The following is a 23,308-nucleotide window of genomic DNA, read 5'->3' on the forward strand; positions in this document are numbered from 1 at the left end:
TGCCATTTATATGACTTTATGGTAGATAGTGGTAGCAGTACTGCAACTTATAATTAGAGGAGCCCTATGACATCTTTTGAAGTTATTGAAGGATGGCCTTACTAATGAACTCTAGTGCCTCACAAATCTCCTGCTAGAAAAATTTTTCATGTTCGCCCAGTATAAGTGAAGTTATTCCACAAAATGAGCGCTTTCTTCATCATGCCGTGAGCACACCAGAAACTACTCAGAGGAGCATGGCAAGGGAGCGATATACTACTGCCCCGAAGTTATGTCAGCACGTATCATGGCCTTCGGCATTTTCTCCTCTTTTTTTCTTTAACCCTATTGGCTGGAAATTCTTGTTCAGAGCCACCATACCTACACAATGCGGCACAGGGCCTCCGAGGTCATCCGCTGGCGAGCTTTTCATTAACTAAGTCGGCCAGTAATTGTTGCCCCTGTTTCCTACGACCAGCTGCATAGTTGGTGATGAAATTGCTGAGGAGAGAGCAAGCAATTTTGGGCTCTTTTTGACACGAAATACGGTAGACTCTCAGTAAACGGACATCTCTTAAACGAGAACTGCTGCTTTAACGGAACAACTGCCCCTATTAAGATTGGTTTCATACTTGGATTCTGCACCCCTGCCCCCCCCCCCCCCCAGTAAACAGAACTCCTGTTAAACAGAGCACATTCTCCTGGTCCCTTCAGGTTCCGTTTAACGAGAGTGTTCTGTATTAAATTTCTTGCTGTGTGCAGTGCGTAGTTATTTGACTCTCTCGCTTCCAAAAGCCTCAATTATACATCAGCATCATTTTCCGACTATGTTCAAAAAGTGTCGCAGGGTGCCTTCAAGTGTTACAACGAGATGTACACACTTGGTGCCGTTAAAGGGGTCCTGAACCACTTTTCCAAGTGATTGTCGATTGACCTCAGTATCGGAGTTTATTGCCTCATGAACCAATCGCCGCAAAAATATTTCAAATCCATGAAGAACGTCCGGAGTTACAGGAATCTATCGCACGATTTGAGCACTATGTCGACGAGTGTGCTGGGAGCTACATAGGGAGGGATGGCATGGGGGAAAGAAGTTACGTCAGCGCGTGTCATGACCTTGAGCAAGCATGATGAAACGTGATCGCTCTCTCCCATTGTGATTCGTGTGCGCGAGTGGAGGCTACTGTGTAATGTTAGCAAACTGTGAAGTGCGGCGCTGGCACGTGGCGGCACCCTGTGGCAAGAAGCGCATCTTTAAGTGTGGTTAGTGGCCAGGACACTCTCAAGCTGTCTTAACCAGCTTTTCTTTCCCTGGTCTCCCGCAGCATTGCTTTTACTGTTGCGAATTAGTCAATTCAATTCAATTCTGTCTGATCCAGACGCCACTCTTGATTGATGTCGGCTATTGGCCAATATGTAGCATGCTATCTGTTGTTCGACGTCAAGCAGCTGGTGCCGGAAGCTCCGAACTGAGTGAGGACAGGTCTCTACTATATGAAAAGAGGGTGACTGAGAAAATTGCACTTTTGCACCTTTGCACTCCTCTTGTAAGCTCTTCTTGCTGCACAAGACTGCAAGATTTAGCTGAGCTGTTCATAGCCGAGTCTGCTTTCAGCGGGATGTGTTTTTTTTCTCACCAAGCCTGATAGGTGGTTCACTACCCTTTTAAGTTTTTCCTCTACTGTACTGGTCTTCTTCGGCATGCAGTAGCCATCTTAGAGCTGTGTGCGTGCACACTGTTACTGGAGGGAATGGGGCAGGAAGACACCGCCATATTCATGCTCTTTGGGAATGGAAAATCGAAGAAAAGGTTGTGGTGGTAATACGTTACATTCGCCAAAACACTCTTCAAAATGTTTTAACCGGCATGTGCGTTGAGAAGTTGTTTTAAGGTTAGCTTGTCAAAAATTCGAGAGCCTGTTGGATGCTCGCCTGCCATACCATTACATGTGGCTCTCTGTTTCAGCTCCTGCTAGACACTCACAGCCTCAAGATGGTGCTACTGGACCTCCCACTGCTGGAATCACAGGTGGCCAGGAAAGCTCCGGCAAGGTACAGAGGAATATTGAACCTAGCATTGCTGTCAATATGTGCCAGAGCTGAGAGAAAAAAAAAACTTCTTCTATAGCTTTATTGGCAAATACAAGCAGCAACTGAGGGCTCTTTGTGCCTGCGGTGTGTCATTTCTGGTTCATATAATAATACACTTTGCTTGCCCTTTTGTTAAGTGTCAGTAGTATCTTGAGGCAGTTCACTTTAGTGATTGATTAATAAATGCACAAAAGAAGAGATACATATGTAGGAAGTTCGAGCGCAGACTAAAACTGGTGTAATGAAGCCCTGGCTGTCACGTGAAACAACTTACAAGACAGCACCAATGGTGCAGGCACATGCTGATCCAAAGGAAAAAATACCTTCCCCTATGTTCACACAGCGCTTGAACGTTCCTTGTGTCTCTTTTTTTGTGATGTTCATGATCGTAAAATAACTAGGGGTGTGCGAATATTCGAAATTTCGAATATTTTTCGAATAGAGTTTGCTATTCGATTCGATTCACACTGGAATTTTACTATTCGAACTTCTCAAAGACAAATACAGTCAACGTCCAATTGAAAGTGACCCCTTCAAATTTTAAATATGCTTCACCTCATTACACTCTCGTATTGCGGCAAAGCTGCCTTTCAAGCTCCGTTACGGTCGAACTTAGTCAAGACACAGTCAACGTCAGATTCGAAGTGGTCCCTAGATTTTCAATATGCTTCACCTCTTCACATCCCCGTATTGCGGCAGAGCTGCCTTCCAAGCTCCGCTATGGTCGCAAATGGATTAACTCAAGAAAACGCTGGTTCCAGCATGGAGATGAAAGATGTGGCAGAGGTGGGGGCTCAATTAGTGCTGTTTTGCACCTGAAATTTGGGCAGGAAGTTCGAAAAATCGGATGCCAAAGCTTTTTAGCATCCGAAATTTCAGATGTTCTTATATATCGACGTCTACGAGGCAGCTTTGGAACTCCGGACTTGAAGGGAACACACCCTTGTCCGCCACATCAGGCTTACACAGAAGTTGAAAGAGGAGGAGAGGCTGAGGAAATGGCATCTTTGCCTATCACGTGTAAAGTGTTGTCGGCAACACTTTAGTTGCACGAAATCATCTACATAAATACAATTCGGTCTCTACATTGCCTCATTATTGATAAGACAACTATGAAACACCACCCAGCCACTGCTTCATCAACCTAGCTAAAGGAAACACTTTCATGTTGCTGTCTCATAAGAATATGCTTAGGAATCCTCTCTAACTTTCTTTTTTCTGCAATTTCGCTTTGAAGTATTCGAGAAATATTGTAGAAATATTCGAGTAATATTCGATTCAATTCGCACTCACACTTCAATATTCGAATTCGCTTCGCACTCAAAATTTTGCTATTTGGACAGCTCTAAAAATAATGCAAAAAAAAAAAACGACGGATGAACACACAGAGACAAACGAGCGCTGTTTCTGTTGGAGGTGTGTTTGTCCGTTTCTTTTCTTTGCGCTGTTCTTTTGCGATCACGAACAACCAACTAGACCGATTTACTGCCATTTTGTCATGTCCTTTTTCCTGACTCAGGCATTATAATAATCAGTCACCATTCTGTAATAAAACTCAGTTACTAAGGCACAACAGGTTTTACTGGTAACCTTTGCTTATAATATCTCGATTTTGTCTCAGCAGGAATGAGAATGGTGCAAAAGATGTTTACTAGTAAGGTTTGGAAATCTAACCATATATTTGTGATGATTACTGCCAGAAAGGCTAGCCAGTCATGATGACAGCACCTACAGTCGTGCCCAGTACGAGTTCCAACATGTTTTCTGTGCTCAAAGTGGTGCCAGCACTGCAGAGCTGTGCCAATACATAAGAAATTACTGAAGTAAACACTTTTTGCAGTTATTGATTTTTTTTTAAACCAATTTAATGTTTGCCAGGGTAACCATTCAGGCTTGGGGCCCCTTCAACCAGGCTAGCATGTTGCAACTCATATTCAGCGGGACTGTACATGACAATGTGATAAATTACTGACAGAAAGAATGAAGAAAAGTTGCTAAAAAACCTGTTTTTGGGAAGCATTTGAAGATCGCTTGCTGAACACATACTTCAGTTGAAGTTTTTCTGCTAAATAGTGCTGTAGTTGCTTGCGCAGTTGGCCTTTCATTTTGAGAAATGAGATCATCTCCAGATAGTCTCGCTGTGGCTTCGTGCCTCTTTTTACTTACGACGGGTCAATGCATAACTGCAGGTCCCAGCTGTACTCAGATGTGATGAATTTCATACTATATTTGAAAATGGTTGTAAGTCGCATTGTTTTCATATACTACACTGCTCGTGCTGCAGCTACACCAAGATCGTGGTAAAGGGCATGACCAAGGCGGAGATGCTACTCAAGATGGTGCTGGCACCTCACGAGCCGGCCGAAAGCTTTGTGGAGCATTACACCAAGCAGTTGCCCGAGTCTGACGCCCAGGAGTTCCAGAAGGTTTTGGACATGAAGGTTTGTAGTCATGCACACCAAGCTTAATCGTCTCCACAGGCATTCCACAATGCTACAATGTTATGTTGCCGTGTGTGTGAGCTTGCACCACATTTACATGAAGACAACAGATAAGGGAGCCAAGAAAAGCACAGGGGGTGTTATGTGTAATTTTTAAATAAAGTGTAGTAATTGTCCTCCTGTCCACTTTAGGCAGTTGTCCTTCCGTCCACTTTAAAGTGAACGGGAGGACGACCGCCACCGTAGCTTAATTGGTAGAGCATCGATGAGGGTGGCAACTTGGGCTTGTTGGTATGGTTGCATGATAATTGATGGTAGCGCAGGCCAAAGACACAGACAAAAGAAGGCACATGAGACACCACAGCGCTAGTAGTGCTGTGGTAGCGCTGTGGTGTCTCATGTGCCTTCTTTTGTCCAGTCTTTGGCCTGCGCTACCATCAATTATCATGGTAGAGCATCAGGCGTGTTATCTGAAGGTTGCAGGTTCGGTTCATGCGAGCGGCAAGTTGTCTTTTCATCTGCTTTACTTTCTTCACCCAATAAAGTGGACGGTAGGACGACCGCTGCCGTAGCTCAATTGGTATAGCATCGGGCGTGTTATGTGAAAGTTGCAGGCTCAGTCCCTGCCGGCGGCAAGGTGTCTTTTCGTCCGCTGTATTTTCTTCACCAAATAAAGTGGACAGGAAAACAACCACCACCGTAGCTCAATTAGGCGTGTTATCTTAAGGTTGCAGGCTCAGTCCCTGCCGGCGGCAAGTTGTCTTTTCGACCGCTTTACTTTCTTCACCCAATAAAGCGGACGGGAGGATGACCACTGCCGTAACTCAATTGATAGAGCATCGGGCGTGTTATCTGAAGGTTGCAGGCTCAGTCCTTGCCAGCGGCAAGTTGTCTTTTCGTCCGCTTTACTTTCTTCACCAAATAAAGTGGACGGGAGGGCGACCACCGCCGTAGCTCAATTGGTAGACCATCGGGCGTGTTATCTGAAGGTTGCAGGCTCAGTCCCTGCCGGCGGCAAGTTGTCTTTTTGTCCGCTTTACTTTCTTCGCCAAATAAAGTGGACAGGAGGACGACCACCACCGTAGCTCAATTGGTAGAGCATCGGGCGTTATCTTAAGGTTGCAGGCTCAATCCCTGCCGGCGGCAAGTTGTCTTTTCGTCCGCTTTACTTTCTTCACCAAATAAAGTGGACAGGAGGACGACCACCACCGTAGCTCAATTGGTAGAGCATCGGGCGTGTTATCTTAAGGTTGCAGGCTCAGTCCCTGCCGGCGGCAAGTTGTCTTTTCGTCCGCTTTACTTTCTTCACCAAATAAAGTGGACAGGAGGACGACCACCACCGTAGCTCAATTGGTAGAGCATCGGGCGTGTTATCTTAGGTTGCAGGCTCAGTCCCTGCCGGCGGCAAGTTTGTCTTTTCGTCCGCTTTACTTTCTTCACCAAATAAAGTGGACGGGAGGGCGACCACCGCCGTAGCTCAATTGGTAGACCATCGGGCGTGTTATCTGAAGGTTGCAGGCTCAGTCCCTGCCGGCGGCAAGTTGTCTTTTTGTCCGCTTTACTTTCTTCGCCAAATAAAGTGGACAGGAGGACGACCACCACCGTAGCTCAATTGGTAGAGCATCGGGCGTGTTATCTTAAGGTTGCAGGCTCAGTCCCTGCCGGCGGCAAGTTGTCTTTTTGTCCGCTTTACTTTCTTCGCCAAATAAAGTGGACAGGAGGACGACCACCACCGTAGCTCAATTGGTAGAGCATCGGGCGTGTTATCTTAAGGTTGCAGGCTCAGTCCCTGCCGGCGGCAAGTTGTCTTTTCGACCGCTTTACTTTCCTCACCCAATAAAGCGGACGGGAGGATGACCACTGCCGTAACTCAATGGATAGCGCATCAGGCGTGTTATCTGAAGGTTGCAGGCTCAGTCCCTGCCAGCGGCAAGTTGTCTTTTCGTCCGCTTTACTTTCTTCACCAAATAAAGTGGACGGGAGGGCGACCGCCGCCGTAGCTCAATTGGTAGACCATCGGGCGTGTTATCTGAAGGTTGCAGGCTCAGTCCCTGCCGGCGGCAAGTTGTCTTTTTGTCCGCTTTACTTTCTTCGCCAAATAAAGTGGACAGGAGGACGACCACCACCGTAGCTCAATTGGTAGAGCATCGGGCGTGTTATCTTAAGGTTGCAGGCTCAATCCCTGCCGGCGGCAAGTTGTCTTTTCGTCCGCTTTACTTTCTTCACCAAATAAAGTGGACAGGAGGACGACCACCACCGTAGCTCAATTGGTAGAGCATCGGGCGTGTTATCTTAAGGTTGCAGGCTCAGTCCCTGCCGGCGGCAAGTTGTCTTTTCGTCCGCTTTACTTTCTTCACCAAATAAAGTGGACAGGAGGACGACCACCACCGTAGCTCAATTGGTAGAGCATCGGGCGTGTTATCTTAAGGTTGCAGGCTCAGTCCCTGCCGGCGGCAAGTTGCCTTTTTGTCCGCTTTACTTTCTTCACCAAATAAAGTGGACAGGAGGACGACCACCACCGTAGCTCAATTGGTAGAGCATCGGGCGTGTTATCTTAAGGTTGCAGGCTCAGTCCCTGCCGGCGGCAAGTTGTCTTTTCGTCCGCTTCATTTTCTTCACCAAATAAAGTGGACGGGAGGGCGACCGCCGCCGTAGCTCAATTGGTAGAGCATCGGGCGTGATATCTTAAGGTTGCAGGCTCAGTCCCTGCCGGCGGCAAGTTGTCTTTTTGTCCGCTTTACTTTCTTCGCCAAAGAAAGTGGACAGGAGGACGACCACCACCGTAGCTCAATTGGTAGAGCATCGGGCGTGTTATCTTAAGGTTGCAGGCTCAGTCCCTGCCGGCGGCAAGTTGTCTTTTTGTCCGCTTTACTTTCTTCGCCAAATAAAGTGGACAGGAGGACGACCACCACCGTAGCTCAATTGGTAGAGCATCGGGCGTGTTATCTTAAGGTTGCAGGCTCAGTCCCTGCCGGCGGCAAGTTGTCTTTTCGTCCGCTTTACTTTCTTCACCAAATAAAGTGGACAGGAGGACGACCACCACCGTAGCTCAATTGGTAGACCATCGGGCGTGTTATCTTAAGGTTGCAGGCTCAGTCCCTGCCGGCGGCAAGTTGTCTTTTTGTCCGCTTTACTTTCTTCGCCAAATAAAGTGGACAGGAGGACGACCACCACCGTAGCTCAATTGGTAGAGCATCGGGCGTGTTATCTTAAGGTTGCAGGCTCAGTCCCTGCCGGCGGCAAGTTGTCTTTTCGTCCGCTTTACTTTCTTCACCAAATAAAGTGGACGGGAGGGCGACTGCCACCGTAGCTCAATTGGTAGACCATCGGGCGTGTTATGTGAAAGTTGCAGGCTCGGCCCCTGCCGGCGGCAAGTTGTCTTTTCGACCGCTTTACTTTCTTCACCCAATAAAGCAGACGGGAGGATGACCACTTCCGTAGCTCAATTGGTAGAGCATCGGGCACATTATCCGAAGGTTGCGGGTTCGGTCCCTGCCTGCGGCGAGTTGTTTTTTCGTCCACCTTACTTGACCCAATAAAGTGGACTGGAGGACGACCACTGCTGTAGCTTTGTTGGTAGAGCATCAGGCACGTTATCCGAATGTTGCAGGTTCGGTCCTTGCTGGCGGCAAGTTGTCTTTTGATGCGCTTTACTTTCTTCACCCAATATAGTGGATGGGAAGACGACCACTGCTGTAGCTTAATTGGTAGAGCACCAGGAACGTACTAATCCGAAGGTTGCTGGTTCGATCCCTTCCGGCGGCAAGTTGTGTTTTTGTGCAATCTTTTTTCCTCGCATTTATATCACAATTGCTACAATACAGTGAAAGGAGTACAAATAACGTCCCCTATACCTTCCTTGGCTTCATTGTTTGTTGGTTTTCACTAAGGTTCCGTCAAACCAAGAAACGATCCCTTAAATTCCCTTCTTTCGTTCATATCAGTTTGTGTAACATATAAATTCACGTCTCCCACAAGCTGTTCAGAAGATACAGTGCTTTGTAGTACTAGTACTACTTGCTTCAACAGGTCCTCAAGACAATTTTTTCTATGTTTGCCTGGTCTCATTTAACGCAGGGCCTGAAACGGAGCGAGCAGAATGTGCTGACCGAAGTTTTCCGTACCCGCATCCCCACAGCCACCTCATCCTCAGCCGCACCTTCAGAAGGAGGCACAGCGGCGCAACTGCTATCCGCACTGGCCATCGTCACGACGACCACACCAGAACACGAGTCAAGCCGCATCCGACGGTTCGAGAAACTAATCAAAAAGAGGCTTTAACAAGCTCCGATCAAAACACTCGCCAATGAAGGACTTTCTTTTTTCCTCTGTCGTGCTTTTCAGGGAACGGAGGAGGCATGGAGCTACCATTTCTTTTTTTTTCCGTTAATTTAATTCTGGAGGCCACTCCTTTGAGAATCTTCCAGGTCCCGGTGTAGTATTACTCGCTGTACATATGTAAAATGATGACAGTTATAAAAGAGCAACTTTTGAATGACTGCTTTTCACTGTCCTCAGCCGTTTTTTTTTTAACTTTCGTTTTTGGGTAGCTTGCGACTGGCCGTTTAGAAATATTACTGCTGCTGCTGTAGCCTGCACTGTGCCCTGCGCCTATACTGTCCAATAATTTGCATTCCGCTATGAGCCACTGCAGAACGAAAACCTTCATACATTGAGTAGCCCTTCCCAAGGCTAATTATTCCGTGGCATTTGAAGTTTACTCTACCCAGTGAGTCACACGTAATACTCGGAGCATACAGCAGCCATCCACACCATCCAGGAAGCACTGCGAACACCACAATGATGCATTGTGGTATACATGTTGATAGCAGGAACCTCTGTGATGCATTTTCCAGCCCCCGCAAATACCCAGCTCTCACTGATAGCACAAGAAACACTAGCTTCTATGCAGTTCAAATGAGTGAGCACTGTTCAGATTACTACAGCTGTATTATGGAACTGTACAGAACACCTAAAGCAAGCATCGAGTCAAGGTGAAGCAGTAGATTAGTGGCTCAGTATGTGTGAAGCTCTTTTACCAAGAATAGACTTTGTAAGCTAGAAAATATGCAAATGCGGGGCAAATGTGACCCAGGGGTGTAGCCAGAATTTTTTTTCAGGGGGGGAGTTCAACCATACTTTATGTATGTTCGTGCATGCATTTGTATGTGTGCATGTATATATACGCAAGCAAAATTGAAAATTTTCGGGCTGGGGGGGGGGGGGTTGAACTCCCCAATCCCCCCTTGGCTACGCCCCTGATGTGACCACAGTTAGAGCGGAGGTAACAAATAACAAAACTCCTTTTCATGTTTGCACATAGAAGACGCTTTGGTGTGCAGGTGTAGAGACTACCACCAGGTAGTAACAAAGGCGGTGCATGCATTGACAACGCTTTTAATTCTCATTGCGTCATTTCACAAGCGTGAACGCTCTTCCACTTTTCATTGTACAAGCACCACGGTTGTCCATGTAAATGTCACTATGTACACTTTTAACGACGATGTGATGTCACGAGTCAACAGAATGGGGATGAACCACAGTGCGGAGCGTCACCGCAAAGTTATGCTGATGATGCGCACGTCGTCGTAAGGCTTGTCGGTCTTGGGGCTGGTCCGCACAATGCTGATGTTCTGCACCACCTCCATGCCGCGAGTGACTCGGCCGAACACGGTGTGCTTGTTGTCCAGCCAAGGAGCGGGAATCACGGTGATGAAGAACTGCGAACCTGCGCAAGGAGAGGTTGTGTTCTAAAATGGCACTCAGGTAATCGTTCAAGGCAAAGGTACCATGCGTACGAATGTGACAGAAAGGGATACTTTGGTGAGTAGCAACTGGCCGTAAAACTCTCGTCAGAATACCTTGAGTTTCCTGTACAGTTTCCTGTATGTTGAAATGCAAAGTGCAGTAGAAAAGGAAGCTTGGGACTGCACTATGCGCAAGGGTGCCCCTCAGAGTGTAGTGCAAGATACTCTTTCAGAATGACAATGCCCGAAAAAAAGAAAAAATTTGTTCGAGCATGATAAGTGCTGCCACCATATAGTCCACTCTGTTCAGCATCCGAATTCCTGCAGTTCCGTAAGGAATGAGCACTCTATAATGGCGTCGACATGCATCTTTCATTGAGCTTTGTACAATGTCCTAATAATATACTGTACCCAAAGTAAACATGCTAGGGCAGGCGACATTAGTAATCAAAAAGAAAAGGATAATCTGTCTAAACGACTATTTAGCATGTACCGGAATCTCTTGGCAAGGTTACTTTTCCTGGGCAATTTCACTCGGTACACCAATTACAGTGCAAGCGCTCTGCAGTGCAAGACAACACATCTACTGCATGCAGCACAACACACCACGTGGAATTCCTGTTTAAGATGACAACTCTCTCTTGCGAATTAATCAAGCGGTTCTCTCGTGTAATGTTAATTTCAAGTAGGCATTGACCAGGCAAAGCTCCGGCAGAAAATACTTCAAATGGGCTCCATATAAATCAGCCAATGAACTATTTAATAGTGCCTCCCCTTTTCATTCACCTCCCTACATCATTCTTGATTAGGCACTGCCACATCATAAACCCTTCATCACTGCGAGGCAGGGTTGAAGGGTTCCTTACGTATAAAATATGAATGATACCGTGTAGAATATTGGAAGTATAAACATTACCTTATGGCCTTTCGTGGTGTGTCTTGTGTGTGTTCACATCTACATACATGTTTATTGGAGAAGAAATGGGGGAGGGGCGGGGGGTTGCAAGAAGGATGGTATTCCCTGTTAACACCTCTCATAATTCCTTTTCAATCTCCAATACACTTCATAATGTTTCCTTCTAGCCATTACGTCTCTCAATAATTACGGCACCTTTTGGCGAAAGATGCCATTGTGGCATTGCAGCACATTAATCAATCGATTACTTCCATTCTATTACTGGGCACTCGTTACAAACTGTGAGCTGCTTTCATCGTCTGTGCACTACTGAATCTTCCATTTTTATTGCGTATGGTGGTGAGCTGTATGGTGATAATTTGTAGCTGAAACACTAGGGTGGTTCCTGTGTGCCTTAGAGAACATACGAGTGCGTGTGGGACAGTAGAGGGAGTGAAGCTTGCTTCTTTTCTTTCATGCTGGCTTGTTATAAATCAAGTGAATTGCATTATAAACACATCTAACACTAGTTCAACAATGATGGGTACGTGATCTTTCTTTTCTTCATGTGCACTAACGCCCTACAAGTACAACACATTCCTGAAGACTTACTTCACAAAGTATGTCCGAGTTGAGCATTTATATAAAGTGGTTGTTTTCATCTTTGCACACATGTGGATGGATGGATGAACAACTTTATTTTAGTCCTTTGGTACGCGCGAGTAGCGCGCAGCGGGCCGCTCCCACGTGTGCAAAAAATAAATAATCAAAGCTTACCAAACACTAAGAGCACTTCTGGAATAGCCATGACTTTTAGCATGCATGACTGCTGAGGAATAGCCATGACTTCTTATTGCTACAATTACAGTGCAACAATAGTTTCGCGACGATAGTTCAACGTGGGTTGTCAAAGTGAATGTGTTCCTTCACATTCCTCATTTTCTGTGTTGTTCACTGCTCAGTCGTGCTTATTCTGTTGCGCGTAAACAACTAGCTATAAAAGTGTCGCACGTGGATGCATCAAATTGCGTGATGTACCACTTACAGCAGATGAACCAGTTGATTAAACTCGCTTAGCTAAAAGCTCTAATGAACCGCTGTTTATGAGGCTTGCTGCACATCAAAATGATCTAGGTACAGGACAAAGTGAGCTCGGGCAACGTAAAGTGCCTTGTTGTCTCCTAGTTTGAGGGGATGCCTTATGTACTATCAATACATCTCTTTATGTAAGATTCAGCGTGGAAGTCTATTTTGTGGTGCCTACTCTGTAAGCAAAACAACCAGGAAAGAGTCAACACAACTGTACTTTCGGCAGCGTCCTGGAAGTAAGAAAATAAAAGTGCTTTGATGTACACAGGTGCTGAGGAGACAAATCAGTATGGCCACAAGAAACTGAAACGAAAGTGAAGCTACAACATATAAGCGGCGGGCAATGTGGCAGGCTTGTCAAGTGAATCCCTGCAAGCTTTTTGCGGTAATGCAAAAAGCTTGCAGGAAGGTCTATGCATAACCCACCATTAGTATTGGGCCCGGCATTGGCCATGCTCAACGTGTACGGCTGTCGTGTTTGAGGGTCGGGTGGAACTCGTCCTCGAAGTTGCCTCCCCATATGGACTCCCCGCCAGTGCCCGTTCCCGTAGGGTCACCCGTCTGCACCATGAAGCCCTTGATGACTCGATGAAAGATGTGTCCGTTGTAGTAGCCCTCCTTCGCATGCACGCAGAAGTTCTCTGCCGTCCTGGGGCACTCCTTGGTGAAGAGCTGGAGATGAATGTCTCCCATGGAGGTGTGGATGATGGCGGTCGGGAAGAGTCGCTGCTGTGCAGACGACTCGGTGGCCGAGAGGATGTCCTCCTTGGAAGGACGTTCGTTGAAGACGTCTCGCTCCTCCGTCTTGCCCTCGTCGGGTTCCCTCCTGGAGAAGAGGTAGAATCGGTTCTTGCGAAACGCCTGTGCACACCACCATGGGGTCGGCCTGCAGCGACTGCAGCGTCGGGTTTTCCGATGCGTGCGTCTCCATGGAGGTGATCTGGCGATTGGCCCCTGGCACTCCTTGGTAGAGCGCGACGTGCAACGGCCTAATGTTGTCGTTCTTGCCCAAGCAGGCGCGAGCAAACCGTCGTACGGAGGTTGACGATCTTGATTCCCAGCAGCGTCGCGTACACCAGGAAGTGACCGGTGTCGTCGTACGTCAGGTTGCAGTAGTGGAACGCTTCGGACTTCTCCAGGTCCCTGTCTCCGGCCATGCGCCGACCGAACTCCATGTCGGGAAGCTGCTGCTGCATCTGCTGCAACTCCGAGAGCTGTTGCAGAGTCTCGTCCAGCACTAGCGTCAGCTTACCGGTCAGAAAGCGAAAGACGCGCACCTTGCGGTCTGTGGAGATGGTGGCGAACTGCAGGCCGTCCGGCGAGAAGCACAGACCCGTCGGGTAGGACTTTGCCTTGACGAACTCGTATAAATCCGTGTCTAGCTTCGACTCGAAGCGGACGCACTTGGGAAACTTGAAGTCGGCCCTCTGACCCGTCCAGTATTCGAGGATTCCCTTCTTGTCCACCGACACGACGGTTTCCATCTTGGCGTTGTACCTGAGTGCCGACAGCGGAGCCTTGTGCAAGGACTCGATAGCGTGCAGCGGTTTTTCGTCCCCTTTACCGTCGTAGACGTAAATCTTGCCCGTGTCGGCGTCCGAGACGGCCACCGCGGCGATCGCGTCGCCCGGGCCGTAGACCCACTCGCACCGACCGGGCACGTAGGGCAGTTTCATCATGTTGATAAGATCGAAGTTGACCACGTCGAACACCTTGAGCGACTTGTCATTCGACACGGAGCACAGGAACAGACCCGTCGAGTTGGTCGCGACGTCCTGGACGTTGCCCAGGTGAGTCCTGAAGTGTTTCACAAACTCGATGCCGTCCTCCGTCTTCTTCCAGAACTTGAGGTGGCCGTCGCAACTCGCCGTGATCACAAATTCCGTCTTGGTGACGATCACGTGCGTGACGATGTCTCTGTGCATGTAGCTCTTCTCGTACGCTTCGGCGCACGGAAGGTTGTCGAGGTAGACGCGCTCGAAAGGAAGAAACCTCGCCTTCTTCGGTTTCGCCGCCTCAGACGGCAGCGGGCCGATGACATCGTCGTCGGAATTGTCGTCTACCGGCTCGTCCTCGCTGTCGTGTTTTCGTTTTTCCGCCATTTTGACGCACACTCTCCTCCTCCTCTCGCGAAATGCTGCTCTCTCCGAGCTCGTTGGGCATTGACGAGTTTACTGCAAATTTTTACGCATTAATATCCTTTTCGCCAGCACGCGTTATCAGAATAGAAAATAATATTCTCGGCATACGTTTTCAAGCGCAGTTCGCGCCCCTCTTTGCCAGAGCGAGCAGAGCGAGCCTCTAGCGGCGAACGCATTTAATCGGGAGCGCACATGCGGCGCGCTTTATTCCATCTGTGCCTGTGAGGTCAGCAGCATCCGGGACCTTCGTCTGCCTCGACATTTCTATTTTTGCGTCAGTTGGGAATTTTGTGTGCTTTACTTTGTTGTGTCTTTTAGTGATGGTTCGTGTGTAGTCCTTGTAAACCTGCACGAGGTTTCTGTACAGTGTATATAGCCGACTCAAGAGCCCTCCCTGTAAATACGAAGCAGCATTCTCGCGTCAGACATTTAATTTCAACACGGAGCGAAGACCGTTGCCTGCGGACAGAGCTACTACGACTGCGAGCTTCTTGTACGGCGCTGCGAGGACATGGCCATGGTTCAGCGTGACGGCAGCGGCGAAGAAGCTTTGAACAACGGTAAGCTACGAAAGCCGCTGCCAACCGCGCGAGTTTGCATTGTCAAGCACGAACGAAGCGCTTGCGTAGCAATTACCCACGCTCGGTTCGTGACGCCCGCTGCGGCGACAGAGCCACTTTGTTGCTTTCGGCGTTACATCAGGTGACTCGCGGGGGCCCCTCGCTTCCCTAGCGTAACCCCACAACGCCGAGTTAGCGGTTCACAGTCGCCGGTACGGGTTGTAGCACCGGCAGGCAGTCACCCCCCCCCCCCCACCCCTTCCATTCGTATTTTATTCTCGGCAGACAGTACGCATGCCCGAGACGAGAAGGCCCGAACAGAACCAGCAACAAAACACGGCCGAATAGCTCTGCTGCTGCCGAGAGCAAAATGTCCCTGACTCCGGATGGAGCGGCGAGCATCCTTCGGCTAGTTTGTTGTTCTCTGCTACAGAGCCGCTGCTGCTTTCGGGGACGCATTCGATGACACAGTTATCTGTTTGGGTGCCGCGTCCTTTTGTGTGCGCGTGTGGCATTAGGGGGGGAGAGCCAGGTTAGCTTCCTTTCCAACGCCGCCGTCGCCCGCAATGAAAAGAATAAAGAAACGAGGCGACAACCGGTGTTGTGTTGCACGCCTAGCCTGGGTTCGCGAGCAGCAGCTGCTTCCGAAATTTTATTTCCCGTCTAGACACCCAAGGTAGCTGCTCTCGTTCGGAGTGTGGGGCACCTCTTCGCCTTTCTACGCATGTTGCGCATGTTGTGTTCGACCCCTTTGGGAAAGCTTTGAAACATGCCAGCCGTGGCTTGCCTCCCCCTACCAGTTGAGCGCCGACGGCACGACCCGCTTGCGAGGCTAGACGTGTCTCGGTCGTTTTCGGTGTGCCCGTTTTTGGACTTGCTGTTTCGCACGGCTCGACCGTCGCCCTATGAGACTGACACTGCACGGCTAAACTTTTCGGAGGCCCGTCCGCCGGTGGTGGCACTCGCAGTTTGTTTTCCGACACCCTTCCGGGTTTGCATGCCTCTAAGCAGGTCGTCGCTTCGTATTATTACGAGACGTGCGAATTGGAGGGAACGAAATGTTCGAGAGAAAAAAAAAAAAAAAGCTGCCGCCTCCTAATCTGTCTCCGTCACTCTTTCCCTTGCGTGTCGTCGGCCGCAGATGCGGCGACCGCCGCTGCGTCACGATGTCGAAATGACTGGCTTCTTGTTTTTTTTTTCACAAATTCGACAGTTACTTTTTTGTTGTTGCGCTCTCGTCAGGGCTTACCCCTTGGCATGTGGCCGAACCTAGCGCATTTAATTCGTAGGTGCAACGGCATTTGTAACCGAGGGGGGAAAAAAAAGGCTTCGTTGTATGCTTCGGTGGCGCGAAACCCGAAAGCTTCGTCTTCATTTGGCAACACACCTCCGCTTGACTGACAGCCGCAATTTGAAGGCCTCAATCCTTGATGCGCCTCTTTCATTTTTTTGTTTGTTTCAGCATCGCGTTTTGTGTTGTCGCTCAGATTACCGTAGCTCATTGGCTGCTGTAATGCAGGCCGTTCAGTAGCACAGTGGTGCAGTCTTTCTCAAACATTTGGTTTTGGAACTTCGGCTGTTATCATCCGAGGTCCCATAACACAGGGTGTCCAGTAATTTGCGCGTTTATTGAACACCGGTTCGCACGTAATTTCATTTTGCGGTTAATTTGTTCACTATGTTAAACATTGCTATTTCTCTCAGCACTCGTGCGGTTTTAGTATCACGTGCAATTAAATTTTGCTTCTGGAATCCTGTATTCTTGGTCTCTTCGCGTTTGGCTGTGATGCAACATGGTTTCTGCTTTTACAAAAAGCAGAAGCTACGGTGCTGCACGATCTTTAAAAAAAAAAAAAAACTTCTACAGTCTTTCTGTGAGGTATCATTCAGCGGAGTCGAGGTGCTTGCATGCGCACTTCATGATGGCATTAAAAAGGGAAACTAAAGTCTCTGTACTTCCTCTAAGAAAAAAAGTGATTGACATAAATGTGAAGAGCAGAAGCGCTGCTCTCTTGGACATCTAACTAGCCTTTGATTTCCTTGCTTCAAGTTGCTTTTTGTTTCGTTGTGTAGAAGTGCAGTCCAGGTGCCTAGCATTCTCAAAGGTAAAAAAAACTCTATAGAGAGAGCGGTACGAAGTAGCGCTAATTTGCAACTAGACATTCAGTGGGAAACAGCTGCTTTGCCAGCCACATGTATGCCTCATTTTTGTTGGTCTCTATAGAAAGTCCCTATGGCAGAGAAATCTGCATGTCAGTTTCATTTTGAAGTTTGGTCTGATGAGGAATGATAAAGGCATGCCAGCTGCAACTAAGCAAAGAGTGTAACATTTATTAACACAGTAAGATCTGGCAAAGAGCAAATTGAACATCGTTGTTGTCATGCCTTGAATCTAGTAAATTTATTTTTACATACTACACCCGAATACTCTTGCTGTTAGCAGGAGTGGGATGAAAATAGCCATAAGTTGTATGCACTATTAGAAGAGTTCACTTGCAGTTATTGATTCATAGAGGGAACTTCCATGAATTTCCACTCAAAATTCTACCACTGAATGGTGTTCATATGCAAATCGGCAGTCGTGCTTAATCTTGCTCTTGGACTATGCACCGCACTGTTTCAATTTTCACCCTGAGACTGCAAGGTCCTTGTATTTAAAAGTAGGCTTTCGAGTTGGCATGACTTGCAAACTGTGATTCATTGAAATCGGTCTGGCTGCGAATTTGGCTGGAAAAGAAAGAATTCCTGCCAGATTCGCAGTCTTTACGAACTTGTGTGCAGATTCAGTTCTGCTGCATGAACTTGCCTATCCAGCTCCTATCAGTTCTGACGGGAATCGCTGTAACACCTTGTTATTCAACACTGTGTTAATGAAATGTTACGACACATGAAAAGGCAGTTTCGTTGTACTTACGTTTCTAATTTTGCTCTATTTAGGCTCTTGTTTCTTTTTCATTGATACCTTCAAAAATAGTTGGCCATACATAAATTGATGTGTTGCTTAAAATGAGTGCTCTCAAAAAGTTAGATCTGCCATGAAGGCTGCATTTTGGTTTTGACACACAGTTGTGCATGCCAAAATAGTGCATTCTGTAGCAAAAGCACTCAGTAAAACAAGTTTAAAATGTCACATTACATCTTGAAATGTTTCGGATGGGACTGTTGCGGCAAATGCGAGTAATTGTGAAATGTTGTTAGTGAAGCCAGTTGAAAGGTGGACGTATCGGAGCGTTTCCTCTGTGTATATCTGGTAGCTGTTCCACTTGATTGTTGTTTGAATTTTTTTTTTCGTTTTTTTTTTTTTCGAGTAGAGAATTAGTGCTTTCAGAAATATGGGGCATGCATTTTTGCATTTTTAGGCCAATTCTATTTTATAGTTACCAAAACTGGTCTCTAGTTTCATTGAAATCGCATAATCATTTGTAGATAAAAAAAAAGCTCAAGACTTTAAATCCAAACCTTGTATTGAGAACTTAATATAGGAACTTCAGTTGTTGTCAATTCTGCATAATTTCTTGTTTTTGAAGAGGCAATTATGGTATTTCACACGCGTCCTTTGCCATTCACATTAACCATTCCGCGTTGGTAACTATTGGTTGCAGAACCTATTTTAAAAATTGTGGGAGCTACATTGCTATTGGGTATAGCTGGGTAACATCAACATGCATCAGAAACTTATTGATTGGAAACTGTAACTGATTATTACCAGTATCACCCTGTTATAGAAAACAGGCTTATTAGTACATTTGCTGCATTGTAGACTGGTGACCTGTGGCAAAGTATTCCTGCTCATCTTAGAAAAGCCGTGTAGCGTGGCACTTTCCGCTTGCACATAGTTTTGATACTTTTGGATGTGGCAGGAATGTAATGATATGGGAGGAATTCCATGGGCCATTGCTGACCTATTGAACCCTGCAGGAATACCCACGCACTGTGTGTGGCGTTGGCTGTGAGCAACACTCACGCTGAGTAGCAGTGCTTGACGTTTAAGTGAATCCTTTGTTCTGTTAGTGCATTGCTGTAGTCACTCCTAATGCTATCACAGTTTAAGATGAATTAAGATGACCTCTAGAGCAACTACCTACTGTTCAAGCAAGTGGGTCAGACAACATCCCTCTAGGACTCAAGGCATGTGGACCAGTATCTATCAAGGTCATCACTAAATGTAGTCTACAAATCCAGAATACAGCAGAAGGGCCACTAGAATGGAAGGAATCTATTCAACTACCACATAGAAAAGATAGTGCAAAAAAATACTTGAACTTCAGAGCAATCACCTTAATATATATTAGCAAACTACTCTTAAAAGTATTACAGAAAAGGCTGGAACCTTGCATGGTTATAGTGCAGGCAGGTTTTATAAATGGGCATGGCACGAAAGATGACATTGCAGCGGTTAATAAAAAACCTGTAAAGAATATCAAAAGTTCAGTTGTTAGATAGTGCTTGTGTCGTCGTTTTTTCTTTTCATCCGTGTTCCGTTTGCGCTAACCATCATGAGTGAATACCAAAAGCCTCTGTATTTTTTTCATTAATTATAGCGAGCATTTTACTGAGTCGACCACTCCAAGTTCTGGGTATATCTTAAGAAAAGGGATATTCTCAAACACCTTATAATTCTGCTGAGGAACCTATACACCGGAGAAGCTATTACAACAAATTGTCTTGGTTTGGGCCTTCCTTGACAACAAGTAGTGTGTGGCAGCGTCCTTTTGCAGAAACTGTTAATTCGCTGCTTTTGTGCACTGAAAAATGGTACTACATATAGCGCACAAAACTTTTCCAGTAATCTGAATCAACCAAGTGGAACAATATTTGTTGAAGTTTCTGTGAAACCTATGCTTAAAATTCTTTGTCTGGAAGGAAATGCCATGTTGGAATACTGTGGCAATTTCTCTGGCGTTTTCAGCGGCAGAAGCATTGATGATGAACGTGTTTAAAGCTGTTTACGCAGCCTTTGACATACAGGTGGTCGTTGAACTCGCGAGGACAAATGCCCTGAAATGTCTTGGATTGATATATACAGAGCACGCACAGTCACTGGAACTGTGTGCATGCTCGAAAAAAGGACAAGCTGTAGTGCAGCTGGGGCATTCAGAAAGTCTTTGAACCTGTGCTGTTAATTGTCAACATCCCCGGGTGCTTAGCTATGTTATTTTTTTTTTCCTTTCATTGAAAGTTTGAGTGAGTAACCTTGGATCATGCTGCATTTTTTAATCTTAATTTGAGTGCATTTTTGGGGCTGCAATCATTACTTCTGTGAATTCAGATGTTAAAGGGGCCCTGCAACATTATTCCAAGTAACCATGGAATGGCTTCACTAAAGGAGCTTATTGCCTCACGAATTGACCACAGCAAAAATTTTTAGAATCCGTTCAGTACGAGGGGAGTTAGATTTGTTACACGCTGTAATTGCTTTCTCTCTTGTCTTGTCCTGACGAAAGCTCTGGAAGCTAAGCAGGGAGGGATGGCTTGGGGGCGGAAGCTACGTCACGCGCCTCCTGACCTTCAGCACTTTTGCTGCCTTTTTCTTCGAACGCGCAACGGGCTTTCAGTGCGATCGTGCGTGCGGGCAAGTGGTGGCCGCAGTAACTACAGAGCGCACCATGTTCAAATCGCGCAATGAACTTGAGTCAACGATGCAGTTATTTTGAGTAAATAGCATCATTTGTCAGAGAAGAGGAAGCGATTTTTAGCTGACTTTAAGAAATGTAAATCCTAGGCCGCATGCTGCGCTATAATGTATGGCTCACGTGTTCTTGGGAGCCCCCACTACCAATCAGCAGTGTTATCTGACCATGCTGAAAATGTGTTGCAGGGCCCCTTAAAGGGGCCCTGCAACACCTTTCTTAATTATATTGGAATAGTCTCATTATTGACGTATGACTCTTCACGAGTCATATGCCGCAAAAATTTTTCGAATCCGTCAAGTCTAAGTGGTGTTACCAAATTATAGAGATCACGTTCCGCAGCTTTCTCTCTCAACTCAACGCAGCGAGCGCGCGGAAAGCTGCGCGCGGCGTGAGGGGAGGGAGGGAGGGCGGAGGTGCGAGGAGGCGACGTCAGCGCCGGCGGCATTTTTTTCATTTTTTTCTCTCTGGCGTCTCGGCGCAACCACGTGGTCTGTGCCGCCACTTCCGGTCGGCTTGCGTCGTTCTCGTCAAGCGGAGTCGATCGCGCTGTGTATCGCGCGTGCTTGAAAACTGCGCGTCGGTTTGGTAATGTTGGGTGTGCACCTCGAACGCCGTAGTGTTTTCATCACTCTGCCAACCATGGAAGCAAACGTGCGCGCTCGTTTGGAACGAATGACAGCTGAGATCGGTTTCGGCCCATACTCCGATACACCGCCTCGTAAGACGGCACTGGCAGACGACCCCGAAGCGCCGCCATTACCGGACGCCAGCATTGTTATCGGAGACACGCTGCGCCCGTGCCTCGGTCGGTCGTGAGAACGTGCCGACGATGCAGTTCTCAGCTGACGAGGCAACACTCGAACGGCTGCCACTCTCAACGGCAACCGGCGATGGTCAAAAGCACAGAAATATTCACGTTTTCGGCACTGCGCATAGCGAAGAAAACGGAACCACGCAACTACGAGCAGACGAGCTGTCGGTGAGACCGGAAGTGCTAATGTTAATGTTTGTTCGGTGTTTTTAACGCGATAACATAATATAAACGTACATATTATCTACTTATTGAACTCAAAATTAACAACGAAAGTAATAATGAGGGTGTTATCGTGATTATAACATCAGCCAATGGTGGAACTGCCGACAATCGCGTCATATTTTGCGGACTAATACATCATTTGTCGAGAGAAGAGGGAGCGATTTTCAGCTGACTTTGAGAATTTATTGTAAATTCCAGGCCGTGCGCATCGCTATAATATTTGGCTCGCGTGTTCTCGAGAGCCTCGACTACCGATCGGCAGTGCTTTTTGAGCATGCTCGAAAAGTGTTGCAGGGCCCCTTTAAGCTTGTTCAGTATTTTCTCAAGGCCTTCTGTGGCCCTCGCACTATTTTTGAGCACATTGTTCTTGTGGCAAGTTCCTAATTATATCCAATAAAAGCAGTGTGGTTGCAGTGAAGCAGGGGTTGCATTCACATCTTGCTCATGGTGGTGCCTTATTCTTCAACCTGCTTGGCTTCTAGCTTTTGCACTTAACTAGGTATAGTTGGTCTTATCGTAGGGTGGCTCACCAGGCTAATGCTGCAGGATCCTCATTTTCTTTTATTCGAAATGCTTCGTTTTGACTTACAATTTGCAACCATGTAAAAGTCTATATTAAATTTGAGCCTTCTCAAAAGCCGAAGGCAGAAATTAAGCCACTCTTGTACAGTGCTGCTTGCCCTATGCAACACATCCATAGCGAATGTTACCTGGTTTCTTCTTGGTTAATTTTCTGGAGTGAAGAGGATAGGTAACTTACTACCATATTAAAAACTAACTTTATGCTTAACTTTTGACTTAATTGACTGACCGGCCCTTAATGTCTTTCAAGAACCTTAACCAGCACATAACGTGACCAAAATGGCCAGCTGTACGACAGCATTCTCGCAGTTCACGGATTCCTTCGCTCGCACCGACGTGATGACTGAAGGCTCTGCATACATGTATGCGAGGGGGTCGTGATCAGTACTCAAGGATTGCCAGAAGCCAATGGTTCACCTGCAAATGTTTTTCAAAGCGCGCTGTGCTGAACCTGCTTTGAGGGCTACGACCTGCACTGTAGCAATGGAAGGGAAAGGCCGATGACACTTGTGAAATATTTTCGACAAGTGAGCTTTAACTTGCTTCATTAAACAGATTTAGCGGCTCTGCAGATGCAGGCTTTCATTGGAAATGGCTAGCAGCACGCATTCACGAAGCTGCTGCGGATGCCCAACTAAAAGTGTCTAATGAATCAACTGAATGAAGCTCACCTGTCAAATCTTTTATTATTGTTGGTCTCTTTGATACTGCAAGTCTCCAGACTAGGAAGAATGGAATGTACGTGGACACTCAAGATATTTAAAGTCAGCGAAATACATCGAACATTGAAAAGCAGGAAAAAAAAGTTCAGGCAGCAAAATGCATGCAAGGCGACAAACGAACCGCTCACAAGGCATGCGATGTTTCACCGCAGCAACAAGTACACCGGTAGATGACAAGATAACCACACATGGACAGCCACAGTATTGCTGTAGTCATTGAGCGACGGCTGCTAGTCGTGGCCAGGTGAAAGCCGATAAACAGACAACAGCATGCAATATTTATTTCGCTTCTTATGCAGTGTTGTTTTCCAAAGGCTGTAAAATTTATGTCCAGTGTTGCAGGAAAGTTATTTATTTCTGCTTCATTTAAGGAAACAAGTATGAAAAGTTTT

The 23,308-nt window shown here is 46.9% G+C and overlaps 3 protein-coding genes across 3 annotated transcripts in view; 2 read left to right on the forward strand and 1 right to left on the reverse strand.

The window, feature by feature from the left end:
* Positions 1-9,006, forward strand: part of LOC119390189 (vacuolar protein sorting-associated protein 53 homolog) — a 34,584-nt gene extending 25,578 nt beyond the window's left edge. Inside the window, 3 exon segments of the mRNA XM_037657755.2 lie at positions 1,946-2,031; positions 4,355-4,511; positions 8,589-9,006. Of these exon segments, the coding sequence (XP_037513683.1) occupies positions 1,946-2,031; positions 4,355-4,511; positions 8,589-8,792 (447 nt within the window). The 3' untranslated portion in view covers positions 8,793-9,006.
* A 938-nt stretch (positions 9,007-9,944) lies between these two features.
* Positions 9,945-14,390, reverse strand: LOC119390190 (peptidylprolyl isomerase domain and WD repeat-containing protein 1-like). Its single transcript, XM_037657756.2, is given in 5 exon segments — positions 9,945-10,239; positions 12,669-12,713; positions 12,716-13,100; positions 13,102-13,254; positions 13,256-14,390. Coding segments are annotated over 5 exon segments (1,848 nt in total). The 5' UTR covers positions 14,345-14,390; the 3' UTR covers positions 9,945-10,063.
* A 219-nt stretch (positions 14,391-14,609) lies between these two features.
* Positions 14,610-23,308, forward strand: part of LOC119390187 (uncharacterized) — a 52,667-nt gene continuing 43,968 nt past the window's right edge. Inside the window, exon 1 of the mRNA XM_037657749.2 lies at positions 14,610-14,943. Within this exon, the coding sequence (XP_037513677.1) occupies positions 14,895-14,943 (49 nt within the window). The 5' untranslated portion in view covers positions 14,610-14,894. The remainder of the gene's footprint in view (positions 14,944-23,308) is intronic.

The sequence above is a fragment of the Rhipicephalus sanguineus genome, chromosome 4 (genome assembly GCF_013339695.2).
Source record: "Rhipicephalus sanguineus isolate Rsan-2018 chromosome 4, BIME_Rsan_1.4, whole genome shotgun sequence".
Taxonomy (NCBI): Eukaryota; Metazoa; Arthropoda; class Arachnida; order Ixodida; family Ixodidae; genus Rhipicephalus; species Rhipicephalus sanguineus.